The sequence below is a fragment of the Taudactylus pleione genome, unplaced genomic scaffold (genome assembly GCF_031769625.1).
Source record: "Taudactylus pleione unplaced genomic scaffold, aTauple2 ptg000026l, whole genome shotgun sequence".
NCBI classification, from domain to species: Eukaryota; Metazoa; Chordata; class Amphibia; order Anura; family Myobatrachidae; genus Taudactylus; species Taudactylus pleione.
Genome location: NW_028284428.1, coordinates 23,210,615 through 23,236,710, shown reverse-complemented (window position 1 = coordinate 23,236,710; position 26,096 = coordinate 23,210,615). Strand labels below are relative to the sequence as shown.

Genomic DNA, 26,096 nt, shown 5'->3' with positions numbered 1-26,096 from the left:
CTCAGACATTCTGGGAGAGTAGGTACATAGGATACATGTCAATCTGTCTCAAATATACATGAGTAATGCTGGGCATGCCCTATACAATTATCTGGCCGATACGCCCGATTTCGGCGGATCGGCCAGATAATTGTACAGTGTATGCAGGCGATCGATCTGAAAATATCGATCGGTCGGGCATGCCAGGTCGTCCAGGATGCCAGTTTGATGCAATATTTTCTAAGTGAAAGTCAGCCGCATCGAGCAGTGCATGCCCAGCCATGGCCGACCGATGGACATTTCCCCCTGTTCCTTTACAGAGAAAGTAATTGGGAAATGTCTCCTCCCCTGGAGAGGAGCGCAGATATCGTCGCCCATACACTGTAAGTTATCTCACAGTGTATGGCCACGATATCAGGATGTCAGGTAAAATAATAAACAGACAAAATATATAGCCCTTAATGGCACTGGCACAACTATTTTTAACATTCGTATTTCATCGTGGATATTTCTAACACACTAAGCTTCTGTCCTAATAAACTCTGTCTGTTTTGTACAAAAGTAGATTGAAGAACAAAAGAAAATAGACAGCGTTAACCACTGTGCTAGAACTATATAATTATTGTTTCTGAGTCAGCCGTATATAATCAATTAATTAAAAGAAGAAAAAAGGGCACTGAGAGACTTAGTAGACGATGCCTCCATTAGTGTCAAACCTGCTGACAAGGATGGAGGGATCGTCATTCTTAATACAGCAGATTATCACATTGAGAGCTATAGACAATTAAATTACTCTTAATATTATAGAGTATTGGAACTAGACCCCACTGGTAAATTTAGACAGGAATTGCATGACATTTTGGAAAGAGTGATGTTTGAAGGTTTGTTATCCAGGGAGGACAAATTGTGTTTATTACCAACACACCCTATTACACACACCTTTTATCACTTACCTAAAATTCACAAGACACATATCACCCCCTGGGCGTCCGATCATTTACTGATCACACTTTGTGGATTTTTATTTATAACCCTTAGCTGCCTCTCTGAGATCACACATTAAAGATACTACTGATTTTTTAAAATAAGAATAATCAAAATGAATGGAAATAAACATATCACTTTGTCACATGTGATGTACAGGCTTTATACATTAATATCCCTCACAATCTAAGTATTAAGGGCCCGATTCAGACCCGCTCGCTAGGCTGCGTTCGCATGTAGCCTACAGATGTTTGCAATCTGCGCATGTGTATAAGACGCAGTGCATGTGCACGAACCAGTCCATGCGATCCTTGTGCACATACGCCTCGCTAGAATGAGTGACAGGACGAGCAGTTTGTGGGTGGTGATGGGTTGGTTGATGGAAACGGGGGTGTGGTGGTGCGAACGCAGGCATGTCTGTGCGTCCTAACGCCGATTCAGAGGCGTGCATAATTAAGATGCATCATCATAATACACGTCACATGGCTGAATTACACACTGCAGCATTCGCAGTGCTTGCGGTAGGGAATGGTCAGCCACAAGTGTTGCGTATGGGTCTGATGTTACCGATTGTTGTATACACTTCCTGGAGATGGCATGTATTACTAAGGGAAAGTGGGCGTCTTAAGACAGGCTGGTGGGCGTCTATATACACACCGCGATTGCACGCCAAGACATAGTGGGCGTGCTAATGCCTTGCTGTGCGATTGCGGGATTTGCATACTTTGGCAGCTGACAGCTGCGTGCGAACGCATCTAGCGAACGGGTCTGAATCGGGCCCTAAATCCATCAGAATGAAGATGGAAAGAGAGATTTTTTTACTATATTTGTTTCTTTTATTTCTCCACATACTGTTTAAGTATTTTTTTTTAATAACACGTATTATTTATAGACTCTTGAGCACAAGGTTCGCGTCAAGCTTTGCCAACATCTACTTAGGCCATTTTGCGGAGCGCCGTGTGTGGGTGGGGGGGCGGAGCCAGGGCGTCTATCGTGTCCTATGACCATTTAATAATTTTATTTTATACTGTCAGATAAAATTCTTGTTGGTCTGACAGACATTTTATCTGTACGTGTATGCCCAGCATAACAATAGTTAACACGGAAAGCTGATGATAACATGAAGAGCACCCTTTCTTTCAGTCAATGTTTGCAATTTGAAAAGCTATGATTACTCTTGGTTTCTCATTTTTCTTAATTACACTTTAATTTAATACAATATTTTCTTATATATAAAATATTTTTTTTGTACAGCCACAAAAAGAAATGTACAAAACACAGTTCAAAACCTAATAAGTTAGCAAAACATCATACATTTACATTAATCATTTGCAATTCAAAATAACATTGCTGTAGATTTTAATTGTTTAACTGCACAAATATAGTGGAACTTGAGAAAAAGTGTAAATGGGAAAGGAAAGGGAAAGGGAAATAAAAGGGGGGGGATCTCAAAAAGATATATTAAATAAAGAAAATTTGAATCCGAACTAATCTAGAAAATAGCTGTTTTGTCTGCAAACAGGATGGGGAAGTCACTGCGGAGGAGGAAGTGGGAAAGGGTACTCCAGGCAGTGGAAGATGAGGCAGTAGCACCGCCAGGGGCAGTCGCTGCAAAGAAATTGAAAATAAATGTTTAAATAAAAGTGAAATTCATAGTTGTTAAGTGATTTGGCACAACATATACCACTTTGTGCTCTCAAATATTTTTCATATGGATTTCTGTGTTTGAGCTGCAAATTTCTCAGTATAATTATTATTATTGTTATTATTATTATCCTGTATTTAAATGGCGCCACAAGGGTTCCGCAGCGCCTTACAAAGTACAGAAACAAATGAGCACACAAGACAACAGTTATTAACAGTACAGACAATGCAGGACAAGTACATGATTTCTAAACAATGCTGCATAACACCTAAACAAGCTGCAGGCTGTCAGTAAGCAGTTTTAGGTGCCATTGTAAATGAAAGTAAAAGTAAGGCAAGAAGAAGCACGTGAGGAAAGAGGGCCCTGCACGCGAGAGCTTACATTCTGAGGGATTGTACCATTTCTTGTGAAATGTTACCACCTGTTTTTCTATATCCTATATTTTATAGTCATCCTTCGTTCATGATGGAGTATGTCCAATAAGGCGCCTCTCCATTCTCCTATAGTCAGAATGGATTGGGAAACCAGTGTTTTAAAATGGTTTGTTTGGCTACAATAATATAATACATTATTTTAACATACAGTAGATGTGAAATATTTTGTGGTAAGTGTATCACAGCAGGAAGATTTTGAGGACCATTGCTCTAAATTCATATATTTATGGAATGATTATCAAATATTGAAATACATTTCTGTTTCTTTTAGATCTCCCACAACAAGATGGAAAAGTTGCTATTGTAACTGGAGGTGCAAAAGGTATTGGATTCTACACGGCAAAACATTTATCAAGTCTTGGGATGCACGTGATAATAGGTATGTTTTTTTATCTTGTCATGAAAACTTTGGGCCTGATTCAGAGCCACTCGTAAGCGGCAGCTCGTTCGCTCCGAGCGATGTTTGCCCCAACTGCGCATGCGTACGGATCGTTATACGCATGCGCGAACCAGTCAGTGCGGCCGAAATTCATGTGCTCGCAAAATAGCGAATGCCTGCTAATTTGAGTGACAGGATGAGGCGTATGTGGGTGGTAACAGGGGAAGGTGCTTGAAAACGGGGAGTGGAGATCCGATCGCAGGCGTGCTTAAAGGTCAAAACGGGCGTTTTATGGGTGTGCATATTTAAAACAGCAGCGTCATTGACCACGTCACTGGGTTATTTTATAGCCAGAACTGCTCGCAAAATTGTGGTAGCAAAAACCAACCACAAGAATAGCGAGCAACCCATACCCTGTTCGATGTACTCGATTAATCTAATAAATAGCGGACATGACGTAGGATGCGAGCGGACAGGGGGCGTAGTTTCCCAAAAAACGACCGCAACTTTTGTTCGCTCGTTCAGACCTAGAGGCGTGAACAGACCGCAAAGAGCGAACGGTTCATTTGAATAGCCACCCCTATTTTCTGGACGAGCGAGCGCAAATAGCGACCGGCTCTGAATCAGGCCCTTTGTGCAAAACCGCATTAGTGTCTATACATGTTACATAGTGTTGTCAACATGTTTTGTTTTTAACCACTTATTTAGATATATTTTTTAAAATATATTCCAAACTTAATAAAAAAAAAAAAAAGAAAATTTCTGTTTTTTATTTTTTAAATTAGCCAGTTAAGGGGTTTAAAGGATTACTAAATAGTCATTTTTACCTCCCCCAATTTCACAACAGTTGGAATGAACTCACCCAGCTGTAATGGGTCTTCATTCTGTATGGACCGTGGGATTTCAACAGTTTGTATCAAAGTTCTGACCTGTGTTATAAACGGAACTGAAACTGTTCCCAGTTGATACCCAAGAGCAGAAAGTTATTACACAACTGGCAGAGGTTAGTAATCTTAAATTATGGTGACTTCTGCTATGGGACACTTCCACAGTTCTGTATGTAGAGGCAGAAGAGGGTTGGGTACAAATAACGGCCTAGGTGTAGTCAACCGTTAAAGTAAAATTATTTCTATCCCAACGGTAACTTTGTATGGGCAGAAGAGATAGTTTTGAGTGAGATAAAATGAGTAACAGTTTAAAACTAGAATTTAATTGTGTGTTTATTTTGTTAGGATTGTGCATAAAATAGCGTTTAAAAAATGTATAAATAAAGTATTAAATCTGTTTAATAATCTCCAAAAGTCTGTCCCATCTCCCACATACATCAACGCCGCCCCTCCAACGGTTCCTGTGAAGGGGCCGACCCTAGCCTAGCTGGAGAGGATGGAGGACCCACCATGAATTGACAAGTATACAGCCATGGGAGGTATAGGCGGGACTTGGGGTGGAGCTATAAGTAGATTATTATTATTATTATTATCATTATTATTAAAGTAGCTATCGTCTATTCACCCCTTCTTGTCCCTACCCAGCTATTTTCTTAGCAGTGCCACATTGCCAGGTATCTCTGGGAAGAACAGTAGAAAAGGTGAAGGCAATGAGCCAGATCTAAGTAATAATTGATGAGGATGGTTATCAGGTCTCCGACATGCACAGAGGGAGCTGAGGTGCTCCCCTCCCCTCTTGGGGGCAGGAGTGAAGTGTGTGTGGTCTTGGACCCTTTGTAAGACAGATCCTACACTACTAGTTTAGAGATAAAACTAAACATGCTAATCTGTACACTTGCATTCCTACATCTTTAATTGCAGGTATCTTAAGGTAAGTACAACTTTAAATCTAGTGTAAAGTTAAATGCAGTGCAAGTACAGTATGCAGCACAGGCCTATGGTAGACACAAGTATACATATCCTAAAAGGTGCATGGTTGTCTTGATGCACCATGACCTTACATGCAAAGGCTAATGAGCTACCACTCCAAGCGCACGTGATCAAAGTATAAGATGTACTCTGCTCATAAGTTTAAGTAGTGCACATGCGCATAGCGCCAAACCTTGTCCAACTGTAAATCAGGCCCAGTATAATCACAATAGGGCAGAAGTGGCGCTGATAAATTAAACACTATGGCAGAGGTTCCCAAACATTGTCCTCAAGGCACCTCAACAGTTCAGGTTTTAGAAATTATCCATGGTTGAGCACAGGTGGTTAAATCAAACTGACTGAGGTACTAATTAAGTCCCCTGTGGTCAAGCATGGTTATCCTTAAAACCTGGACTGCTAGGGTGCCATGAGGACAGAGGGCCTGATTCGGACCCGGATGCCATTTGCGGACGCTCGTTCTTAAAAAGGGGCCGGATATTTAAATTGAGCGCTCGTTCTTTGCGGTGTGTTGACGCCTCTATGTCTGAGCGAACTTCCGAAAAATGCACTCGCTATTTTTTAAAGACGCCCCTTTGCCGTTCGCATCACACGTCATCTCCGTTATTTATTAGATTAATCGGGAACATCGAAAGGCATCTGAACTGCTCGCAGTGCTTGTGGTAGGATTTTCTTCCCGCTATCACTGCGAGCAGTTCAGGCTAAAAGACAACCAAGTGACATGGTCGATGACGCTCCTTTACTAATTATGCACTCCCAGTAAACGCCCTTTTGACCGTTAGGCACGCTTGCGTTCGGATCTCCACTCCCCCGTTTTCAAGCATCTTCCCCTGTTACCACCCACAAACGGTACATTCTGTCAATCAAATTAGCAGCCCCTCGTTGTTTTACGAGTGCACGATTTCCGACCGCAATGACTGGTTTGCACATGCGCATTGCGAACCATACGCATGCGCAGTTGTGCGAACATCGCTCAGAGCGAACGAGCGGCCGCTTACGAGCGGCTCTGAATCAGGCCCAGAGTTTAAGAACCTTTGCACTAAGGGCTTGAATTTGAGTGGTTGTATATGAGGGAGTCACGGAAGCCTCTATTACTACCTTATGCAAATTAAAGTTTCTGTAGGACTAATGGATGATCCGTATGGCGGAAAAACTCTCCATCCCACTGTTTTTGTGTCCAAAGCCACATCCAACATAACTTGTATTTGCCCTTGCACCAGCCCCATGCAAGGTGCAGGAGATCCGTCACAAACTGGCCACCCGTCCCTATATGCACGACTCAGAATAGTACGGAACTCTAGCTACAGGCCCACAACACTCCCACAAGACAAAACAGTTCAGCGTAATCGCATTATCGACGCCCAGTTCCAGACTCAGAATACCCATATCACGGAAAGACAGATTCGGCAAAGATCTGTCCGACTAAAAATAGGACAAACATACTCGAAAATGTTTAAATGTGAACCTGCGCATGCTCGACTGAGCAAACTGGGTTAGTACTCCATGTACATCAACTCCGGTAGTATACCTTTATCTTTACTGTTCACATAAGTCTGAGCTGAGATACATGATGTCACTTGTAACGAGAGCCAGTCCCTAATATTTGTGTTTAAACCCATGGTGCAATAACCATTTACTTCTGCCATATGGATTTGGGTACATGGGATGCTCATGTGAAAAAGTAAAATATTCTGAGAGTTTTATATTATAATATATATTGAAACTACTTATTAATGTTATAAAAATTATATAAAATTAATATATACCTTTGCCCTTAGACCTAATAGCGGTATAAACTTTAATGTAAAGTGCTCATATTATGTATATGAGAACTGATTACATTGTTGGTGAAAATATTTGGGAAAGTATTATTGTGTAAAAGTAAGTAGGAGATGACTATAGAAAAGGAAATTTTTCTCTAATTTGTTCCTTTTTTATTACGCTACAGTATATAATGTCCATACCTCTTACTATATAAGCATTCATTCCACCAAAAGAGCCTTATCGGCCACAAGAATAACAATATAAAATCACTCATGTAGACTTATGCTGGGTACACACTGGCCGATATATATTGACTGATCAATTGTTCGGCCAATATATCGTGCCCCCGTCAGGCCAGTGTGTACAGACGATATGTCTGTGAGCAAACTTCACAGACATATCGCATTGGCTGTGCTGCACAGCCAATGAACAGATACACTGTCGTTCAAGAGTTTGGGGTCACTTAGAAATGTCCTTATTTTTGAAAGAAAAGACGTTTTTTTCAATGAAGATAACATTAAATTAATCAGAAATACACTCTATACATTGTTAATGTGGTAAATGACTATACTAGCTGCAAACATCTGTTTTTTAAAGAAATATCTACATAGGTGTATAGAGGCCCATTTCCAGCAACCATCACTACAGTGTTCTAATGGTACATTGTGTTTGCTAAGCGCGTTAGAAGACTAATGGATGAATAGAAAACCCTTGAAAACCCTTGTGCATTTATGTTAGCACAGCTGAAAATGGGTTTGCTCATTATAGAAGCTATAAAAGTGGCCTTCCTTTGAGCTAGTTGCATATCTGGAGCATCACATTTGTAGGTTCGAGTATACTCTCCAAATGGCCAGAAAAAGAGAACTTTCATGTAAAACTCGACAGTCTATTCTTATTCTTAGAAATTAAGGCTATTCCATGTGAGAACTTGCCAAGAAACTGAACATTTCCTACAATGGTGTGTACTACTCCCTTCAGAGAACAGCACAAACAGGCTCTAACCAGAGTAGAAAGAGAAGTGGGAGGTCCCGGTGCACAACTGTGCAAGAAGACAAGTACATTAGAGTCTCTAGTTTGGGAAATAGACGCCTCAAAAGTCCTCAACTGGCAGCTTCATTAAATGGTACCCGCAAAACGCCAGTGCCAACGTCTACAGTGAAGAGGCGACTCCGGGATGCTGGCGTTCTAGGCAGAGTGGCAAAGAAAAAGCCATATCTGAGACTGGCCAATAAAAGTAAAAAATTAATATGGGCAAAAGAAGACAGACATTGGACAGAGGAAGATTGGATAAAAGTGTTATGGACAGACGAATCGAAGTTTGAGGTGTTTGGATCACACAGAAGAACATTTGTGAGACGCAGAACAAGTGAAAAGATGCTGGAAGAGTGCCTGACACCATCTGTCAAGCATGGTGGATGTAATGTGATGGTCTGGGGCTGCTTTGGTGCTGGTAAAGTGGGTTTTGAATAAGGAAGGCTATCACTCCATTTTGCCATGCCATACCCTGTGGACAGTGCTTGATTGGAGCCAATTTCCTCCTCCAACAGGACAATGACCCAAAGCACACCTCCAAATTATGCAAGAACTATTTAGGGACGAAGCAGGCAGCTGGTATTCTGTCTGTAATGGAGTGGCCAGCGCAGTCACCAGATCTCAACCCCATTGAGCTGTTGTGGGAGCAGCTTGACCCATATGGTCCACAAGAAGTGCCCATCAAGCCAATCCAACTTGTGGGATGAAATATCTTCAGATTACCTCAACAAATTAACAGCTAGAATGCCAAAGGTCTGCAATTCTGTAATTGCTGCAAAAGGAGCATTCTTTGACGAAAGCAAAGTTTGAAAGACAAAATTATTATTTCAAATAAAAATCATTATTTCTAACCTTGCCAAAGTCTTGACTATAAGTTCTATTCATTTTGCAACTGATTTGATAAATAAAAGTCAGTTTTCATGTAAAACACAAAATTGGGTGACCCCAAACTTTTGAATGGTAGTGTTTGTCTGCAGACATAGCTGTCCATCGGCAAGTGTGTACGGGCGATCAACCGATCGCCGTACACAGGGGCGCCGTGGGGGGGGGAGGAACCACGAGCCCATTCCGGCCCGACCCACTGCATCATGCAGATGATGGCCGTTCGGTGTGTATGAACGACCATTATCTGCAGAAAACTCGATATGCAGATATATCGCTATAGTGTGTACCCACCTTTTAGATGCAAAAAAGTTTTCTGTTAAATGGGCGCATCACTAAAGCATGATAATAGGTTGTTCAGCAAAAACATGATTGAAGAGCTCCTGTCAGCTTGTTTGTTTGTATTATTAGTATTTCCATCAACCTCTAAGCCTCTACATTTATATCATGAGGTTACATTTTGATTGATGGGTTTCATTTGAGCTTTAATTACCATTTACTATAAAATGCATCTTACATATGATAGAGTAGCATGCACTGTATGAATAATACTGTGTGTGTAGCTCTGTACTATTTGTAAAACCTACATTTTGAATCAAATCCACAACAAGAATTATGTTTTGTCTAAAACATAAACAGAATTATGCAGCAATCGTGAGCATTTCATTGTAATTCAGGAAATAAACGGTTGCCTCTTCCATTACAGCTGGAAACAATGAAACTGATGGCAATGAAGCGGTGAGACGAATACAAGAAGACACCAAGAATAATAAAGGTATGTATTTTATATAAAGTCAATACCATGACAGCCTGAGAGCTACTGGTGCCGGCTCTGTATTAGTAAGACTGCTTAGCGGACCATAAGACTAATATTTGTGTTGCATCTTGAATTTTCTTTGTCAGCTGAAATCTAAGTTGACTAGATAAGACATGAATAAACATTTTCATTCTTTTCTATATTCTAGAACTCCATTTGCATTTAGGCTGTACTGATGTTCTAGTAATCATGAAATGGAAATACTATAGCTGTACGATTGGGTCTGTTTAGATTGTAACAATCAAACCAATGTTTATGCAACCCTATGAATCATGGTTCGTATTTTGTATTTTATACTTTGCATCTCCCCAAAATGTAACTGTGTATTACTTATCCCACCCAATGTAACCTCTGTAGTGCACCTAAGATTCTGCCTAGCCTGGTACTTTTGTGTGTAGTATGAACACTCTGTGGAACTGATGATTCTGCAGGTATATTGCATCTTGTTCTAATATTTTTGTATTAACCCACTGTAACTACAGTATTGCGGGGTGCCGAAGATGGCTGCCTTTTCTGTAATATGGTTTAGTTCGTGCAAATATAAAGTGCTTTTAGTCATTTTGCAGAAAAATGCTATATAAATAAACATTATTATTATTATTATTATTAATAATAAACAATTGGGGGATAAAACCCTGTCTTACAGAGGTATGTTGGGGTATGTGATACAATAAATGGTTGATCCCTAAAACTGCAAAGCGTGTAAGAAAGCATTATATAAATAAAATAAAAAATGTAAAAAAAATTATAAATGCCATAGAAATGTCCCGAACACCATATTTTCTTCATGTTACTGAATTACTCTTCATAGGCTTATAGAGTCTTCATTGTTCACTGCTTGCTTCTTTGTTCACGCTGGAGAATACAGTTTGATGCCATAAATTTTGTATAAGGTAGCTTATATCTTACCTACATACCGTACATATTAAAATTCTAATAGTTGATAAGGGGTAACTGAGCGCTCGTCCACCACTTCTAAATTGTCCAAGGCTCATAAATAAATGTTCTAAGCTTTTCTTTTGTAAAGTCCATATTTGGCAGTGGGCAGGGCTGGCTCCAGGGGGAGCCGCGACCTGTGCAGAACAATAATTGGTCACTCCTTACCCCCTGTGGCCTATGACAAATACGTCGCACCCCCACCAGCAACCAAAAATGGGGGTGCGACGTATTTGTCATAGGCCACACCCCCTAAATTACGTTATATGGGGGCGTGTCTGTATGGCACGCCTCCCTTTAACATCAGGCTGGGGGCAAGCCCAGCACTACGTCAGTAGCTGGGCTGCCCCCAGCCCTCTTCCTGCACTGATTGCGCGCGGCATCTAATCCTCTTCTCTGGGGCCGGCCACCGCCGCACAGCTGTGGAGGTGCCCAACCTCCCAACCGCCTGCGGGACACTTCGTTCCATGGGTGGAACTACGTGGCAGTGCCCGAAAAACGGGACTGTCCCACTGATATCGGGAATGGTTGGGAAGGGTGCGCCCTCTATGGAGTGGTGCCCCTGTTCGACCACACTGGTCAAACATGCCTCGAGCAAGCCCTGGCAATGGTTCTCAGTTGCACATTTTTATAGGTCAAGAATGACCAAGTTATCATCATCAGTGAGTATTTTCAACTGCCCTAATGCAGGTGCAAAAGATACGCCTCCTAACGTTAATGCTTGTTTCTACATGAACATATAAGGTGCATTTACATAAAAATGTCTTTACTGTACGCAGCCTATGCTAGAACACTCCTTCCCTTCTCCGTTTCTGCTCTTCAGATGCAGGTGTACATAAGGTGCGACCAAGTCTGCAGTTACTCTTATGCATGCATTCACTTTGCAAGCATGTAATTGGTAAAAACGTTCAAGATACACTACGGAGACTGGTGTAGTTCTCACTCTGCATCATCCAAAATGAGTGCAAACATGAAATCAGGGGGTGGGTAGGGCCTTGCTCAGGAGTGTTTACAATCTAGTGCACGTAGCCCAAAGATGTATGGACACCTGAACATCACACTTGTACGTCCTTATTGTACCTCTTATTCCAAAACCATGGGCATTACTATGGAATTGGTCCCCATTTTGCCATATCAGCCTCTACTGTTCTGGGAAAACTTTCCATTAGATTTTGGAACATGGACAAATGAGCATTAGTGAAGTCATGCTGTAATGTTGGGTCGAAAATTCCAGGCTCATGGTCAGCATTTCAATTCATCCAAATTCATCCAATACAATTGGGTTGAGGTCAAGGCACTGTGCAGGCCAGGGAAGTTCTTCCCCACCAAACACAGCAAATCATGTCTTGGTGAACCTTGTTCTGTGCATGGTGGTATTTTCACGCTGAAATTGTTGCCACAAAGTTGGAAGCACAACATTCTATATAACATAAGAATTATCTTCAGTTGAACTTAGGGACCCCGTCCAAACCATTATTCCCGATCCACTAAATTTTACAGTTGGCAAAACACATTCTCTTGGCATCTGCCAATCCTACATTCTTCTTCCAGGTTGTGAAGCATTCGTATGTAATTCCAGGCAACGCTTTTACACTGCTCCGGAGTCCAGAAGCAGTGCACTTTCCACCATTCCAGTTGACGTTAGGCCTTGTCCATTATGTTATGGAGCTTGTGTGCAATTGCTCGGCCATGGAAACTCAATCCTTGAAGCCTCCAATGAATAGTCCTTGTGCTGACATTGCTTCAAGAAGGAATTTGGTTCTCCAATTATGAGCACTGCAACCGAAGACAGAATATTTTTACACACTTTAGCACACAAAAGTCCCGTTTGTGAGTTTGTGTGGCCTGCCGACTGGCAGTTTAACTCATTATGTTTCAAGACCTTTTCACTACACAATAACAGCACTTACTATTGACTGGTACATCGCTAGCAGGACAGAAAGTTGATGAACTGAATTGCTGGAAAAGTGGCATCCTATAACCTTGCCGCATTGAAAGTCACAGTGCACTTCAGTTAGACTCATTCTAATTTATGACTATTTAGATTGCTTGGTTGTATGCTTGATTTTATGTGGATGTAGTCAGTATCCAGGTGGTCAGGATGCCGTTAGTCAGAATCCCAGCTCTGAAATCCTGACAGTGGTCAATCCAGGCTCCAGTATCCTGACCATTGATATCCTGACGATATTAGGGCTAGGTTTAGGCACTAGGGGGAGGGTTAAGGTTGGGCTGCGGTTGGGAAGGAGGGTTAGGGTTGGGCTTCGGGAAAGGTGGGTTAGGGGGAGGGTTAGGGTAAGGGTTATAACACTTAGGATCATTATTGGGCTTTTAGGATGGTGCGGCTGGAACATTCCCGATGGATGGTCATGTTCCAGCACCACTAAAAGGACGCCACTTGGCCCTTACTCCAAATTGCCAGATTTGTTCTGAATTTGCAACCCAAGTCTTTCTCAGCATTTCTAGAGCAGCAGGATCGACCCATATGTAGTTAGTAATTCACCAACTTTATGCGTAAATGGATTGTAGGAGGTGAATATTCATTATTATTGTTGTTATCACTATTTTAATAACTTCAGTATTTTCTGCAACACTGTTCAATCAGGGAAATGCATCGAACAAAAAAACTAGAAATACAAGACAATGCAGTGAAATAAATCCCTATTCGCTATACCTTGTGATCCAAAGGATACTTATGCAAGGACATTAAAAACTTGTAGTGAAACTTTTTCTGACTAATCAGACATATTACAGAGATTCTGTAATGCAAATAGATTTTCTTTCTGCAACACAAGTTAATTTATATTATGTTGACTATCTAGATTATGAAGAAGATATAACCTTTAATTGATTCATTAATAATTCATTGATCGACTAGCTGGGTGACCTTGTTTGCTACACAACCTACAGTATTTACATCTTAGATAGCAGAATTAATTCCTTAGTATTTTAATTAAAGCAGCTGTAGAAACAACAATTTGGGTGTTCACTGAATGAGACAATGAAGGGTGTTTTTCCATGGAACCTGAACAATTATCAGTCCCACTTTCTATTGGAAACACTGATGATGAACCTGTCATGCTGGTTGAGAATAAAAGAGGAAGATATTATTGTTTGGATTATTTACTTATAGGACTTGTGGGGTCACTCAAGCATCATATGCTCATCTTTAGCAATTACAGACATTTGCCTTTTGCACAAAGCATACTACTGTAAATGGAATTGTTCAAATCATGAAAAAATTTAATAGCCAGCAATTTTATAGGGTTTCGTAAAGTGAGCTGGGTTGCATGCTTATTATAGGTTCTAAATGTGTGTGTTAGTGGTGCCCAAACTTTCTTGAATCATGGCGCCCTAGAGTAAGTCGAAAGTTTGTTATGGAGAATTCAGAAAAAAAATGATTAAGTAAATTGTGCTTACCTGTCATCCTAAGCTTCGGTTGTGTGATGGTGGATGGGGATGCGCTTCTGTTTGACCACATATTTTATGTTTTTGCCTCTTACATTGACCATAAATAATTTGATTTTGTGCTGGACCACCAACCTGAGGCACCACTACAAGTGTCCGAGGAACTCCAGGGTGCCACAATATGGGAACCACTGGTGTATATGCATATTTTTCAGTTTGCTCTGTACAGATGCATTCTTGTCAGTGACTTGCTTTTACACTCGGATGCCTTTCTGGTTATCTCATTGGAGTTTCCTGTTTTGACCAGTCCCACCGCCAGCTGCTGGAAGCGAATCGTCCAGAAGATGCCAAAATCACTGGGTCTCCTGGAATCTACTGCTCCTCCGGTAGTAACTTACAATGCACCAGGCCTTCTGTAGAAGTAGTAGATCATCGCAGCTTCCAGAGCATATAATCCGGCAGCTAGCGATCTCAGTGGGTCTACTGCAGGTTCTGCTTCTCCGTGCTCCAGTCACTCTTCTGTACCCAGCCAGGTACAAATGGCCATAACATTGCTCACCTATGGCTTTAGGTGGGTATGATATATTTGCATATCGACTGATCTGCAGATATACTGTATCTGCAGACTGTACAGAACATATGTTGTGCATAGAGACTGCTCGATTCGTTGTGATTGACGTCACAACTGGGCGGGCATTTACATGCACCCACCCAGTTGAGCTGTCATTTACTGCCGACCCGTGCAGCAAGTGTATGGGAGGTCGTCTGACCGCCGGTACATACAGCACGATGCACCAATATATCTGTAGGTATATTGGGCATCGACTGTATAGCATATGTCTGTGAACGACGTTGTTCACAGACGTATCACTGGTACACACTGGCCGTTCATATCGGGCATTCAATTGAACTGCCGACATGTTGGCCAGTGTGTACCCAGCATTACTGGAGCCAGCTGTCTCTCCCCAGCAACAGCGATCCTAACAGGAATGACACCCCTCTCTTCCTGCTGGTGTCTCCTCAAAGGATTCTAAATGTATGAGAGAGTGGAGAGAGGTACATTTTGTTACACAGTTGCAGTACACAGTAATAAAAAAAGATATTGGGGTATATTCAATTGGATGCAAATATTTCTAAAATCTTGCGTCTCCGTTTTTATATATCATTATTGGGGTGAAAAAAATTACCTCAAATTACCCCCAAATCAACCTTTTCATATGCACCCCAAATTTAATGAAAATATTTATTTAAGTGAAAAATTATTGCTTTTTGTGATTTTTTTTTCCATTTAAATTGGCTTCAAATTACCCCCAAATCACCTTTTTTTTTTTTCCCTTCCTTTTTCATTTTATTAGTGAACTGTCAGCCCCTGATCACTAACAATGAACAGTCAGCCCCGGTCACTATCAGTGAATCGTCAGCCCCTGATCACTAATACCTTTTTTCCACCCAGATTTTTGCTCTGGTGTAAAAGGGGTATAACAGTGAACTGTCAATCTCTGATCACTATGGGCTCTATTTACTACAATCCGCATTTTGAATGCAGATTGTAGTGTGATACTACCGACTGAATTCACATTGCGAATTCAGGCAATATCACAGGGATTTACTAAAAATCCCTTGCAGGGACAGATCTTGCGATAAAGTTCTGTCCCTGCGAATCCCCTCGCACACCTATCACAGTATTTTTTGCGAAAATACAGTGACAAGTGCCCGCGCATGTGCCGACCGGCCGTAATTAAGCCCCGCCCCCGTCACTAGGCCCCGGCCCCCAATTGCCCTTTATTAACTTTAGGTGATACTAAAATAATGTGAAAATGGTGCGAAAACACCCTTTTTCACTATATTTTAGTAAAAATAATGTTAATAAATAGAGCCCTATGAGTGAACTGTCAGCCTCTAATCACAATCAGTGAACCATCAGCTTCAGATCATTAACAAACAAAATAGATGGAGCGCTTGTTTGAAAAAGACCCAAGTAGTATAAATATATATACTTTTAATAACACAATTATACAGAATATATCATGTAATATAAAATATATTCAAATTCAGTGCTTATAATTTGCTCCAAGCACTATACATCAAACATATCAGAGATTCATCATCTCTTCTACCTCACATCAAGAAAATAAGGTACAGGTTGAGTCTCCGATATCCAAAATGTTTGGGACCAGGGGTATTTTGGATAACGTAATATTCCGTATTTTGTAATATTTGCAAATCATAATGAAATATCTTGGGAATGGGACCCAAATATACACACAGAATGCATTTATGTGTTATATACACCTAATATACACACAGCCTGCAGGTAATTTTATACAATATTTTCAATAATTTTGTGGCTCAAACAAAGTTTGTGTACATACATAAAATTAATTTATGTTTCATATACACCCCACACAGCCTGAAGGTAATTTTATACAATATTTTTAATAATTTGTGTCTTAGACAAAGTTTTTGTACATTGAACCATCAAAAATCAAAGGTTTCATTATCTCAGTCAAGCCAAAAAAATTCTGTATTTCGGAATATTCCGTATTTCGGAATATTTAGATATGGGAGACTCAACCTGTAATAGAGTCTATAAAAATACAGTCCAGGACCTCATATTAATCAGATCTTATATGACAGTTTGCCAGAAGCTGTCCTAATTGAGGAATATATACTGGAACGTAATACAGGTGTGCTGTGTCCATACAGTACTGGCACTTGGAAAGTGAGTAACTTCCCAATTCTTTTTTATATATTGCCTCAATGAGAACAGTTTCTGGCAGACTGTCATATAAGATCTAAAGGAAATAAACAATACCCACTACTGTGCACTACCACTAGCAACACTCCAGTACAATAATATAAATAATACAGATGATCAATCAACAAATACAGTCCAATAATACCACATAGGGGGTGAGAGTTCCAATGTCATCGATATTCTTTCGTCTAAATAGAGTCCACTATGTAACCTGTCCATATGAAAAACACAGGTTTCTTCCCAATAGGTATCCTTCCTCTGTCCGATGTTCTTTCAAAATTTGGGGGAGAGAAAAAAACAAGAAAGGAGACCAATGGTGTAATATGTCACAACATGATATATAACTTAAAATCCCCTGATGTAATAGGACATTCGTGACTTGATCCTTCCCCTTTATGTGGCATATAGGTAATAGTACCACACTCACATAATACTGTTTCGGTTTCCTCATGTAAAGGTATCTTTAATCACGGATCACGGTGTCCTTATCCCCGACGTGCAAGCAATCAAAATAGTCACCCCCTTGAATAGGTAATTGGGAACAAAAAAGTGGGCGTACCCCAGCTCACGCTGAAAAGCGAGAAGACTTATTCATAACGGTATCTTATTCTGGTCACTTCCCCTTATTCTCCTGATGACTTTTTCTCTCTATTCCTCATATCCCATAGGGACCGGAGGAGGATTAGAAAGTGTATGAAGTGTATAGTCACAAGCGGGCTTAAAAATGTTCCAGCAGTTTTATTATCACTTAAAAGGTTATAGAACAGTACTCATAAATACAAAAAAATGCAAAATTATAAAAACAGGTAACTGATCAACAAGGAGAAGATGTAATGTAATCCACCAAACAGGGTGAAGGATCCCTCTTCGCGACCCGGGACTCCTTCCCACAAGTTTTGAAAATATAATATTTTGGAGCTTGATAGATTCTGCCACATTATCTTTTACAAATAACTCTTTATTACAGTTGTCATTATGAAGGCATTCAATATATTGAAAAAAAATATTTTGGTTTCATATACTGGCAAAATACATTCATGGAAATAAAAGCGTATTTCTAGGCTTTTGGACATGCACTTATATATATATATTGTTCCAGTGTAAAAATGCCTGCATATTGCTGAGAGTGGATTGCTCTTTTGAGATGGAGAACAATACGTGTGCTTTGAAAAGCTTTTCAGTGACTTGATTGTAAGTGACTCACTGAGCCCATTCAGTTGATGACTATAAAAAGTCCTAGCTGCATAGCTCGTGAAAATATGCAATCGTGTGTAGAGTTTATTTAAAGCTTATTGTTTTTAAAATTATTTATTATACAGAAAACAAGTCTGTGCAAAGATGAAACTCTGAGCAGTATCTATATAATAATCAAGGGTGGTCTGTCGTGCCCACAAAATTAAGAACCGTCCCCCCAAATCAGAATGGTTAGGAGCAGTGGCGGCTCCTACCCTTAGATTTAAGGGGGATTACAGTTGCCCACTCACTGCTGGTTGCACAGGGAACACCACATACAGATAACCTAAGGAGCTAATTCAGACCCGTTCGCTATGATGCGAACGCTCGCAGCTGGCCGGTAGTCGCTTTCTGCGCATGCGTACGCATCGGAATGTGCAAACCAGTGCAAGAGATCGGGATGCGTTCGCTCACTGCGCATAGACAGCCCAGCAGAGTGAGTGACAGGAGAAGCCGTTTGTGGGTGGTGATAGGGGCTGGCTACTGGTAACGGGGGAGTGGAGGTGCGAACGCAGGCGTGCCTGAGTGTTTCAATGCCATTTCAGAGGCGTACATAATTAAAAATCAGCGTCATAGTACACATCACTTGGTGGGATTTCACTCTGAAGTGATCGCAGTGGATGCGGCAGGGTATAGTCAACCTCAAGCGCTGCGATCAAATGCGATGGTGCTCAATGTACCAATGTTTCCATGCACTTCCAGGAGAAGACGTGCGCAAGTTTTTGCACAAAAACCACAGACTTTTGATTCATTTTCGGGACACAGTACACTGGGATTATTACATTATATAATGTATCAAGAACATTCTATCCATTTTTTTATTATTGTGATTTATTTATTTTGTTATTATTAATTATTCATTGTCTTTGTTCATTGCTATATTTTTATTGGTATATGTACTTCATTGTATTGTATTAAATTAACTTTTTATATGTCCATGTCTGTATATTAGCGCAGTCTTTTTTCCAATTTTTGCCTGTTGATTACACTCAGCAAAACCTTAAAACCCTGTCCGAACTTACATTACAGCCCTGTCGGCCATCTTTAAAGAGAATTTGGAAATATATTTTAATATAATTAATATACTTATAATTCATATACTTCTTGGAATAAAAATCAGATCTTTTATACACAGGGCCGGCTCTAGGGCTGTTCGACCAGTGCAGTCGAACAGGGGCGCCACCCATAGAGGGCGCACCCCTCCCCAACATCCCAATTTCAGAGGGACAGTACTGTCCCACTGTTCCACCCGTGGGCCAAAGTGGCCCGCAGGTGGTGAAATCGGGAGGTTGGGGACCCCCACCGCCGCAGCTGTGCGGCGATGCCAGTCCCCCGGAGTGTGAATGGATGCAGCTCAGCCAGTGACGGAGGGCTGGGCTTTACCCCCAGCCTGACGTTATTTGGAGGCGTGCCAGGCGGGCACGCCTCCAAATAATGTCTCTTAGGGGGCATGGCCTACGGTAATGAGGCCACACCCCCCAATAGCAGGGGCGCAGTGTACCGTGCCGGCACAACCGGCCCTGTTTATACAGATGCTATTGCTATTTCACCTTTCACCTTCATTAATCACACAAGACTTGTATTACTTATTAATTAATAATTGCTTTATAGATCAAATGCCATAAGTCTGCTTTCTAAAATGACGTACTCATAGAATCTGGTAAATAAGTTTTATGAAAGACCTTAGACTGTCAACAAGTTATTTAACTGACATTCGGCCATCTTGTAAGATTTACAACATATGTTTATTTCTATAAGTTGCATTCTCTATATGCAACTTTCTATCAACCTTGTATCCCTTATTTCTAATTTAGATACAGTGCATCCGGAAAGTATTCACAGCGCTTCACTATCTCCACATTTTGTTATGTTACAGCCTTATTCCAAAATGGAATAAACTAAATTTTGTCCTCAAAGTTCTCCACACAATACCCCATAATGACAACGTGTAAAAAGTTTTTTTGAGATTTTTGCAAATTGAAAGTGGAAGTGACACAAATCATTGGATTCCATTACGGAGGTTTTCAGATTATGGGATGAATCATCCAGTGAATTAACTGTTAAGGAAATTCTCATATTTAAGGGGATGGTGAATGAAGAAGATGCAACATAAAAACTATTTTGAGACATGTGATATCATTATTACTATATATATATATATATATATATATATATATATATATTTAAAATATATATATGGTTTAATAGTTAGAATTTTACAACCAAAAAACAAGAGAGGTGTAGAAATTAATAATGAATGAACACACAATGCTAGCAAAGGAACAGATAAATCCATTAAATAAATACTATGGGGTATATTTACTAAAGTGCAGGTTTTCAGAAATGGAGATGTTGCCCATAGCAACCAATCAGAAGGCGCTAGATAAATGTTAGGTAGAATCTGATTGGTTGCTATGGACAACATCATTACTTCTAAAACCCCGTACTTTAGTAAATATACCCATATGACTTATATCAATAAAACATAATCAATAGATCAAATCTGAGATTGTATGCAGTGAAATTTTATATTACTGTATTAAACCTAAAAATGTTCATTCACTGGTAGTGTTCATTCACTGGCTGATTAACCCTACTACAGAATACTATACAATTTAATGTATGACAAGACAGAATGAATCAGGCAAACTAGATGTGTGAAGCACTTATTTGCACAATGCTCACTTAGGGCCTGATTCAGTACGGATTGCAAATGCAATAGCAATTACGCACACAGTCACACTGCGATGATATGCTAATCCACTTCGATAGCTATGCCATTGCAGCACAACATAAGGACGCCCACCGTACCTTACACACATCCGTAATACATAGCAAGACTGCGAAACCATTCGTAACATCAAGTACAATCACAGCCTCATGCACACTTGCACAAGGTCTGGCCTTAGTCAGGAATTGCTAACCTCATCGCATGCAGTGAGTACTCAAGCTGCGTATGGCATTGCAGTGCCTAATTTATGCAGGCCCCTGCAATGACGTACAAACCCACTGACACGCCTGCGTTTCGCCGACCACCCCCCCATCACCATGCATTCAGAGACAGGCAGTGCACTCGTACTTCAGTTCACTAACTGAGACTGCTATGGTAAATACAATGTTTAAGTGCTATTGGTCAAATATATTTATATACAGCGCTCTGGCACTCCTTCACACAGTGTCAACTGGACACACAGTCCAAACCGTGCTCCGGTGCCCTCCAGGAGGACAGCACCCCCACTTCACACTGCACAGAAAATCACAGACGGCACTCGGAAACTGGTGAAAAAACGTAATACCCTCAGCCGAGGGATGTTTCGGGGTCTTTATACCCCTTCCTCAGGACAACATTATGTTGTCCTGAGGAAGGGGTATAAAGACCCCGAAACGTCGACCGATTAAAAGTCCCTCGGCTGAGGGTATTACGTTTTTTCACCAGTCTCCGAGTGCCGTCTGTGATTTTCTGTGCAGTATATATATATAATTCATTGGTCTGTTTGGTCACTGCTATATACATAGCTGAAGTACCTGGTGTTGCCCAGGTTTATATCTAAAGTTTATTAAGTCTTATTACGTGCTGTCGTCCAAATCCATCCAATGGAAGGCCCAGAACACGCTCCCTGGGTCAAATTAATGCAGGCACAGAAAAAGACAAATCACAGGTGCACAACTCCAAATGACTAATTATATATAAATAGATTATGCACTAATAAGGGGTGCACCTGTGATTTGTCTTTTTCTGTGCCTGCATTAATAGTCTCAACAGGTAGCACCTCCCATTATATATATTCAGGGTGTGCAGTCTAGGACCCTTTCCTATACACTAGGGCACAGCCAAGAGTTTGTCTGCTGTGCATCTACTGTGTGTCCTTAATGCGAGCATTCCTAAAATATAGATGTTTAAGCTCTGTTATGGGGAGGTAGTTGAAATGCCGGCTGTTTGGATAACGACGCTCAGAATGCCGGCACCAGTATCTAGGTGTTGGCATCTTGACCGCCAGCATTCCGATAGTAAGTAGTAGGGTTAGGGGGTGGGTTAGGGTTAAAATTAGGAGTTAGGGTTAGGCATTAGGGTTAGGCACTGGGGGGAGAGTTAGGATTAGGCACCAGGGGGAGAGTTAGGATTAGGCACCAGGGGGTAGGTGAGATTTAGGTGTTAGTGTTGCAATTAGGGTACTTACCAGCCGTTGTCGGTATTTTAACCCTGTTGGGATACCAGCATCAGATTCTGACTGCTGGGATCCTGAGCACTGGTATCCCCTACCTAACCCTTGTTATGGACACCTTTACACGTTTATTTGTGAATGCCAAAACATTTTTTTTGGCACATATTGCTTTTGAATTTGATGGAAAAACATTTATTACATGCAACAGTCTGAAACAAACAGCCCTTCTCCGATTATGGTACTAGGTAAAGAGCACATTTTGTTTGCACACAGCTAAGGCAGCCATTTTGTCAGTTTACAAGTATTCATGAGAATGCAGTTTACCAATAATCCAACAACAGCAAGTGCTTCGTGAATAGTACTCCCATTTACCCTCTGTGTGTTTTGATGTTAAGGCAATTAGGGCTATTTGTAAAACACTATAAGTAATTGGAGCAATATAACATCAAATTATTTTTTTATTATTATTATGAGCAGGGAAATAACTTGTCTGTTTATACAGTAGCTAAGAGTGCTACATTGAGTGACTGTACAGATTACCTAGGCAGAAAACTATCATTGGGATTCACCCATTTCAAGCAGCTTTGATGACCACTGAGATACTCCATTGACTTTATCACTAGTGTAGTATGTTGGAGTCAGGAAAATCAATAGCAATTTATGTCACATATAAAAAGCTGGGCCTCTTAGGAGCAGGAGGAAAAAATAGACAATGTTCTTGACTGATTACAGATTAGCAAAGAGTAAGACAAATACTGTACCACAATAATGTGTGAGGGTGACACAACTCACCACTAAAAGCAATTTTCACCAATTATTTCTAGAGGTGCCTGGTTCTTATTTTATAGCAAAAAACAACTAAGAGTTTGTAGGGTGGTAACTCTGATGGGGTAGATGTTTGAATATGTGAAAATGTGATTTTCTGGTTTCGCAGTACTCAACTTTGCTTCCCCTAAAGCTTAGACTGTGTACGCCTTAGTCTAGCATCAGTAGCACAACATGTATTGGTAGTAATATATTTCATTTTGATTTGTGAGGTTTCGTTCCAAAAGATTATCATTTCATGGGTTCCTGTTAAATGTTTACATATGGCAAAATATTGAAATGCATGGTGACTTTATGGTGTACTGCTGAACCCAGGATGTGACAGTACAGTATATTATTTACTATGTTCGGAAGATATTATCAGGCCAGGTACAGCCCAATCACCATGGGAAATATGTTAGAAACAAACTGATCAATTAGGAATTTCTATTTTCTCTGGAATCATGTAAATGTTTTAAACCCTAAAAACCCGGAAATACCGACCAGCATAATTCAGAGTTTTAGTTTTCATGTATAGTTCTGATTTAAGATTAACGAAGGGACAGTTTAAGGTAATTTATTTTAGAGGCAATTATTACTAATCAGGCATGTCAATAATCTTAACACGTGTGAGACACTGTTGAAACATGAGTCAGTTGTTATTGGTCAGTTAATGATCTAGAACATGTTCTTCAGGGTCTATCAGCTACACTATAATGACATTTATTTTTTCTTAAAACAGTTTTCTTAACAGTTATTTGTTATTAACAGTTGTTTATATAGCACCTACATATAAGATATTAACCAACAATTTACAAAGAATGATTAGCCGTTCACATTGATCCCTGTCCTAGTGGAGGATATAATCTATATTCAGTGATTCTTGGGTACATAAAAAGTTCCATCTGTTTCTCAGGCTTTCTGTTTCCATTTCTGATTATATTTCAGACTGTCTTGTTTTGTACGCAGTTCTGAAATGAGACTTTGTGTATCCTACGGTCTCATTCAGACATTATAGGTTTGCGAGTGGCTGGAAGGGAAGATAGGATGGCTTTGTATGCTGACGACTAATTTTTATCAAATTATGTAATTGGGCTACCAGCAGCTCTTCAAGTCATAGATTTATTTGGAGTGTACTCTGGCCTAAAAATTAACTGGGATAAGTCATATATTATGCCACTTAGAGGTGGCTGCTCGGCAATCCCTTTAGTCTCTCTTCCTCTTTGTTGGGTAGACTGTTTTAAATATTTAGGTATTTGGATAACAAACACACCTAGTGATTTTGTTTCCCTTAGTGTAAACCCTTTTTAAAAAATTTTTTATGTTAAGGTTAAAATTAGGGTGTGGAGCCGACTCCCCCTTTACAGTTATGGGTCGGTTCAATTTAATGAAAATGGTCCTGTAACCAAGCTTTTATACATACTTCAACATTATCTTACCTCTATGTCTGTCTGTTATTACCCTGTTTTGTTCTATCAATGTTTCCAATTGTAAAGCGCAACGGAATATGCTGCGCTATATAAGAAACTGTTAATAAATAAATAAATTATCCTGTTTTTCTTTCTGCTGGTATATTTAGGAAACTATAGTCTTCTTTCTTCACTGGTTTGGGCGAATTGTTATTCTCGTATTAGTTTAGATACTCTTACTAGGACTAGATCTGCCAGAGGGCTTGCATTGCCGAATTTTAAATACTATTATTATGCAGCTCAAATGGTACATCTGCGGATATGGCTTCAGGACCTGTCTAGCGATGCTTTGCATGTTCTTTTGGTATCTCAGTCATACCCTGGGTTTACTTCTCTGCAAATATTGTTAGAAGGTACAATTATTGCACCTAGCCCGCCCTTATTAAAACAAGCAATTGAAATTTGAAGGCAGGTCTCCGGCATGATATACAAGACCCTGATACTTCCTTGAGTAGCCCGAGTATACTGACCGAACTGGCTGGTTTACAGTCTAACGTAGTCTGGCAGTCTGTGGGCATTTTTACAATAGGTCAGTTGTATGGTAATTCAGTTCTTTGTTCATTTGATCAGCTTAGACAGAAGTATTATTTACTATCAGAGTATTTCTATCAAATTTGAAGCTGAGACATGCCTTGTTTTCAAATTCACCCCCTGTTTCAATTTCTTCTTTATTAAAGACATTTTTGCGGACTCTCGGCCCTTGTAAGCCTTTATCACACTCTTTAAATTTAATCAGATTTGGGGTAGATGGCTGGAGTCCAGATTTGCCTCATCAAAAAGAAATAAGGAAGCTTTCATAGTAGTTAATTTCTAGGTGAACATTTACCAATTATTAGATGTATATACAGGTTGAGTCTCCCATATCCAAAATGCTTGGGACCAGGGGTATTTTGGATATCGGAATATTCTGTTTTTTGGAATAATTGCATATCATAATGAAATATCTTGGGAATGGAACCCCAATATACACACACAATGCATTTATGTGTTATATACACCTTATACACACAGCCTGCAAGTAATTTTATACAATATTTTCAATAAATTTGTGGCTCAAACAAAGTTTGTGTACATACATGAAATTAATTTCTGTTTCATATACACCTTATACACACAGCCTGAAGGTAATTTTATACAATATTTTTAATAATTTGTGCCTTAGACAAAGTTTGTGTACATTGAACCATCAAAAATCAAAGGTTTCATTGTCTCAGTCATGCCAAAATAATTCCGTATTTCGGAATATTTGGATATGGGAGACTACCTGTAATAGTGAATGGCTTTCTTGTGTATTGAAGTTATAATAATGTTTTTGCTTCTCTCTTTTCTCTTTTCTTTTTTTGTATATATAAGTGATGCTATGCAGGGACGTAACTAGGGTATTGCGACCTGTGCCATTGCACAGGGCACTGCAGGGCAGCAGGCGCTGTTTGGGCCTGTCAATTTTCTGTTTATTATCATTCTCACTTGTAGCTTCCTCTTCTTTTATCCCCAACAGCTCCTGGCCTCCCCTATCTCTTCCCTGGCCCTTCCCCTTT

At 40.1% G+C, this 26,096-nt stretch overlaps 1 protein-coding gene across 3 annotated transcripts in view; it reads left to right on the top strand.

Moving 5' to 3' along the window:
- The window catches only part of DHRSX (dehydrogenase/reductase X-linked), a 412,879-nt gene that overhangs the window by 65,409 nt on the left and 321,374 nt on the right, over positions 1-26,096 (top strand). For all 3 annotated transcript variants that reach the window (XM_088451655.1, XM_088451654.1, XM_088451656.1), the window contains exons 2-3: positions 3,314-3,421; positions 9,680-9,748. In XM_088451655.1, the coding sequence (XP_088307781.1) occupies positions 3,314-3,421; positions 9,680-9,748 (177 nt within the window). The remainder of the gene's footprint in view (positions 1-3,313; positions 3,422-9,679; positions 9,749-26,096) is intronic.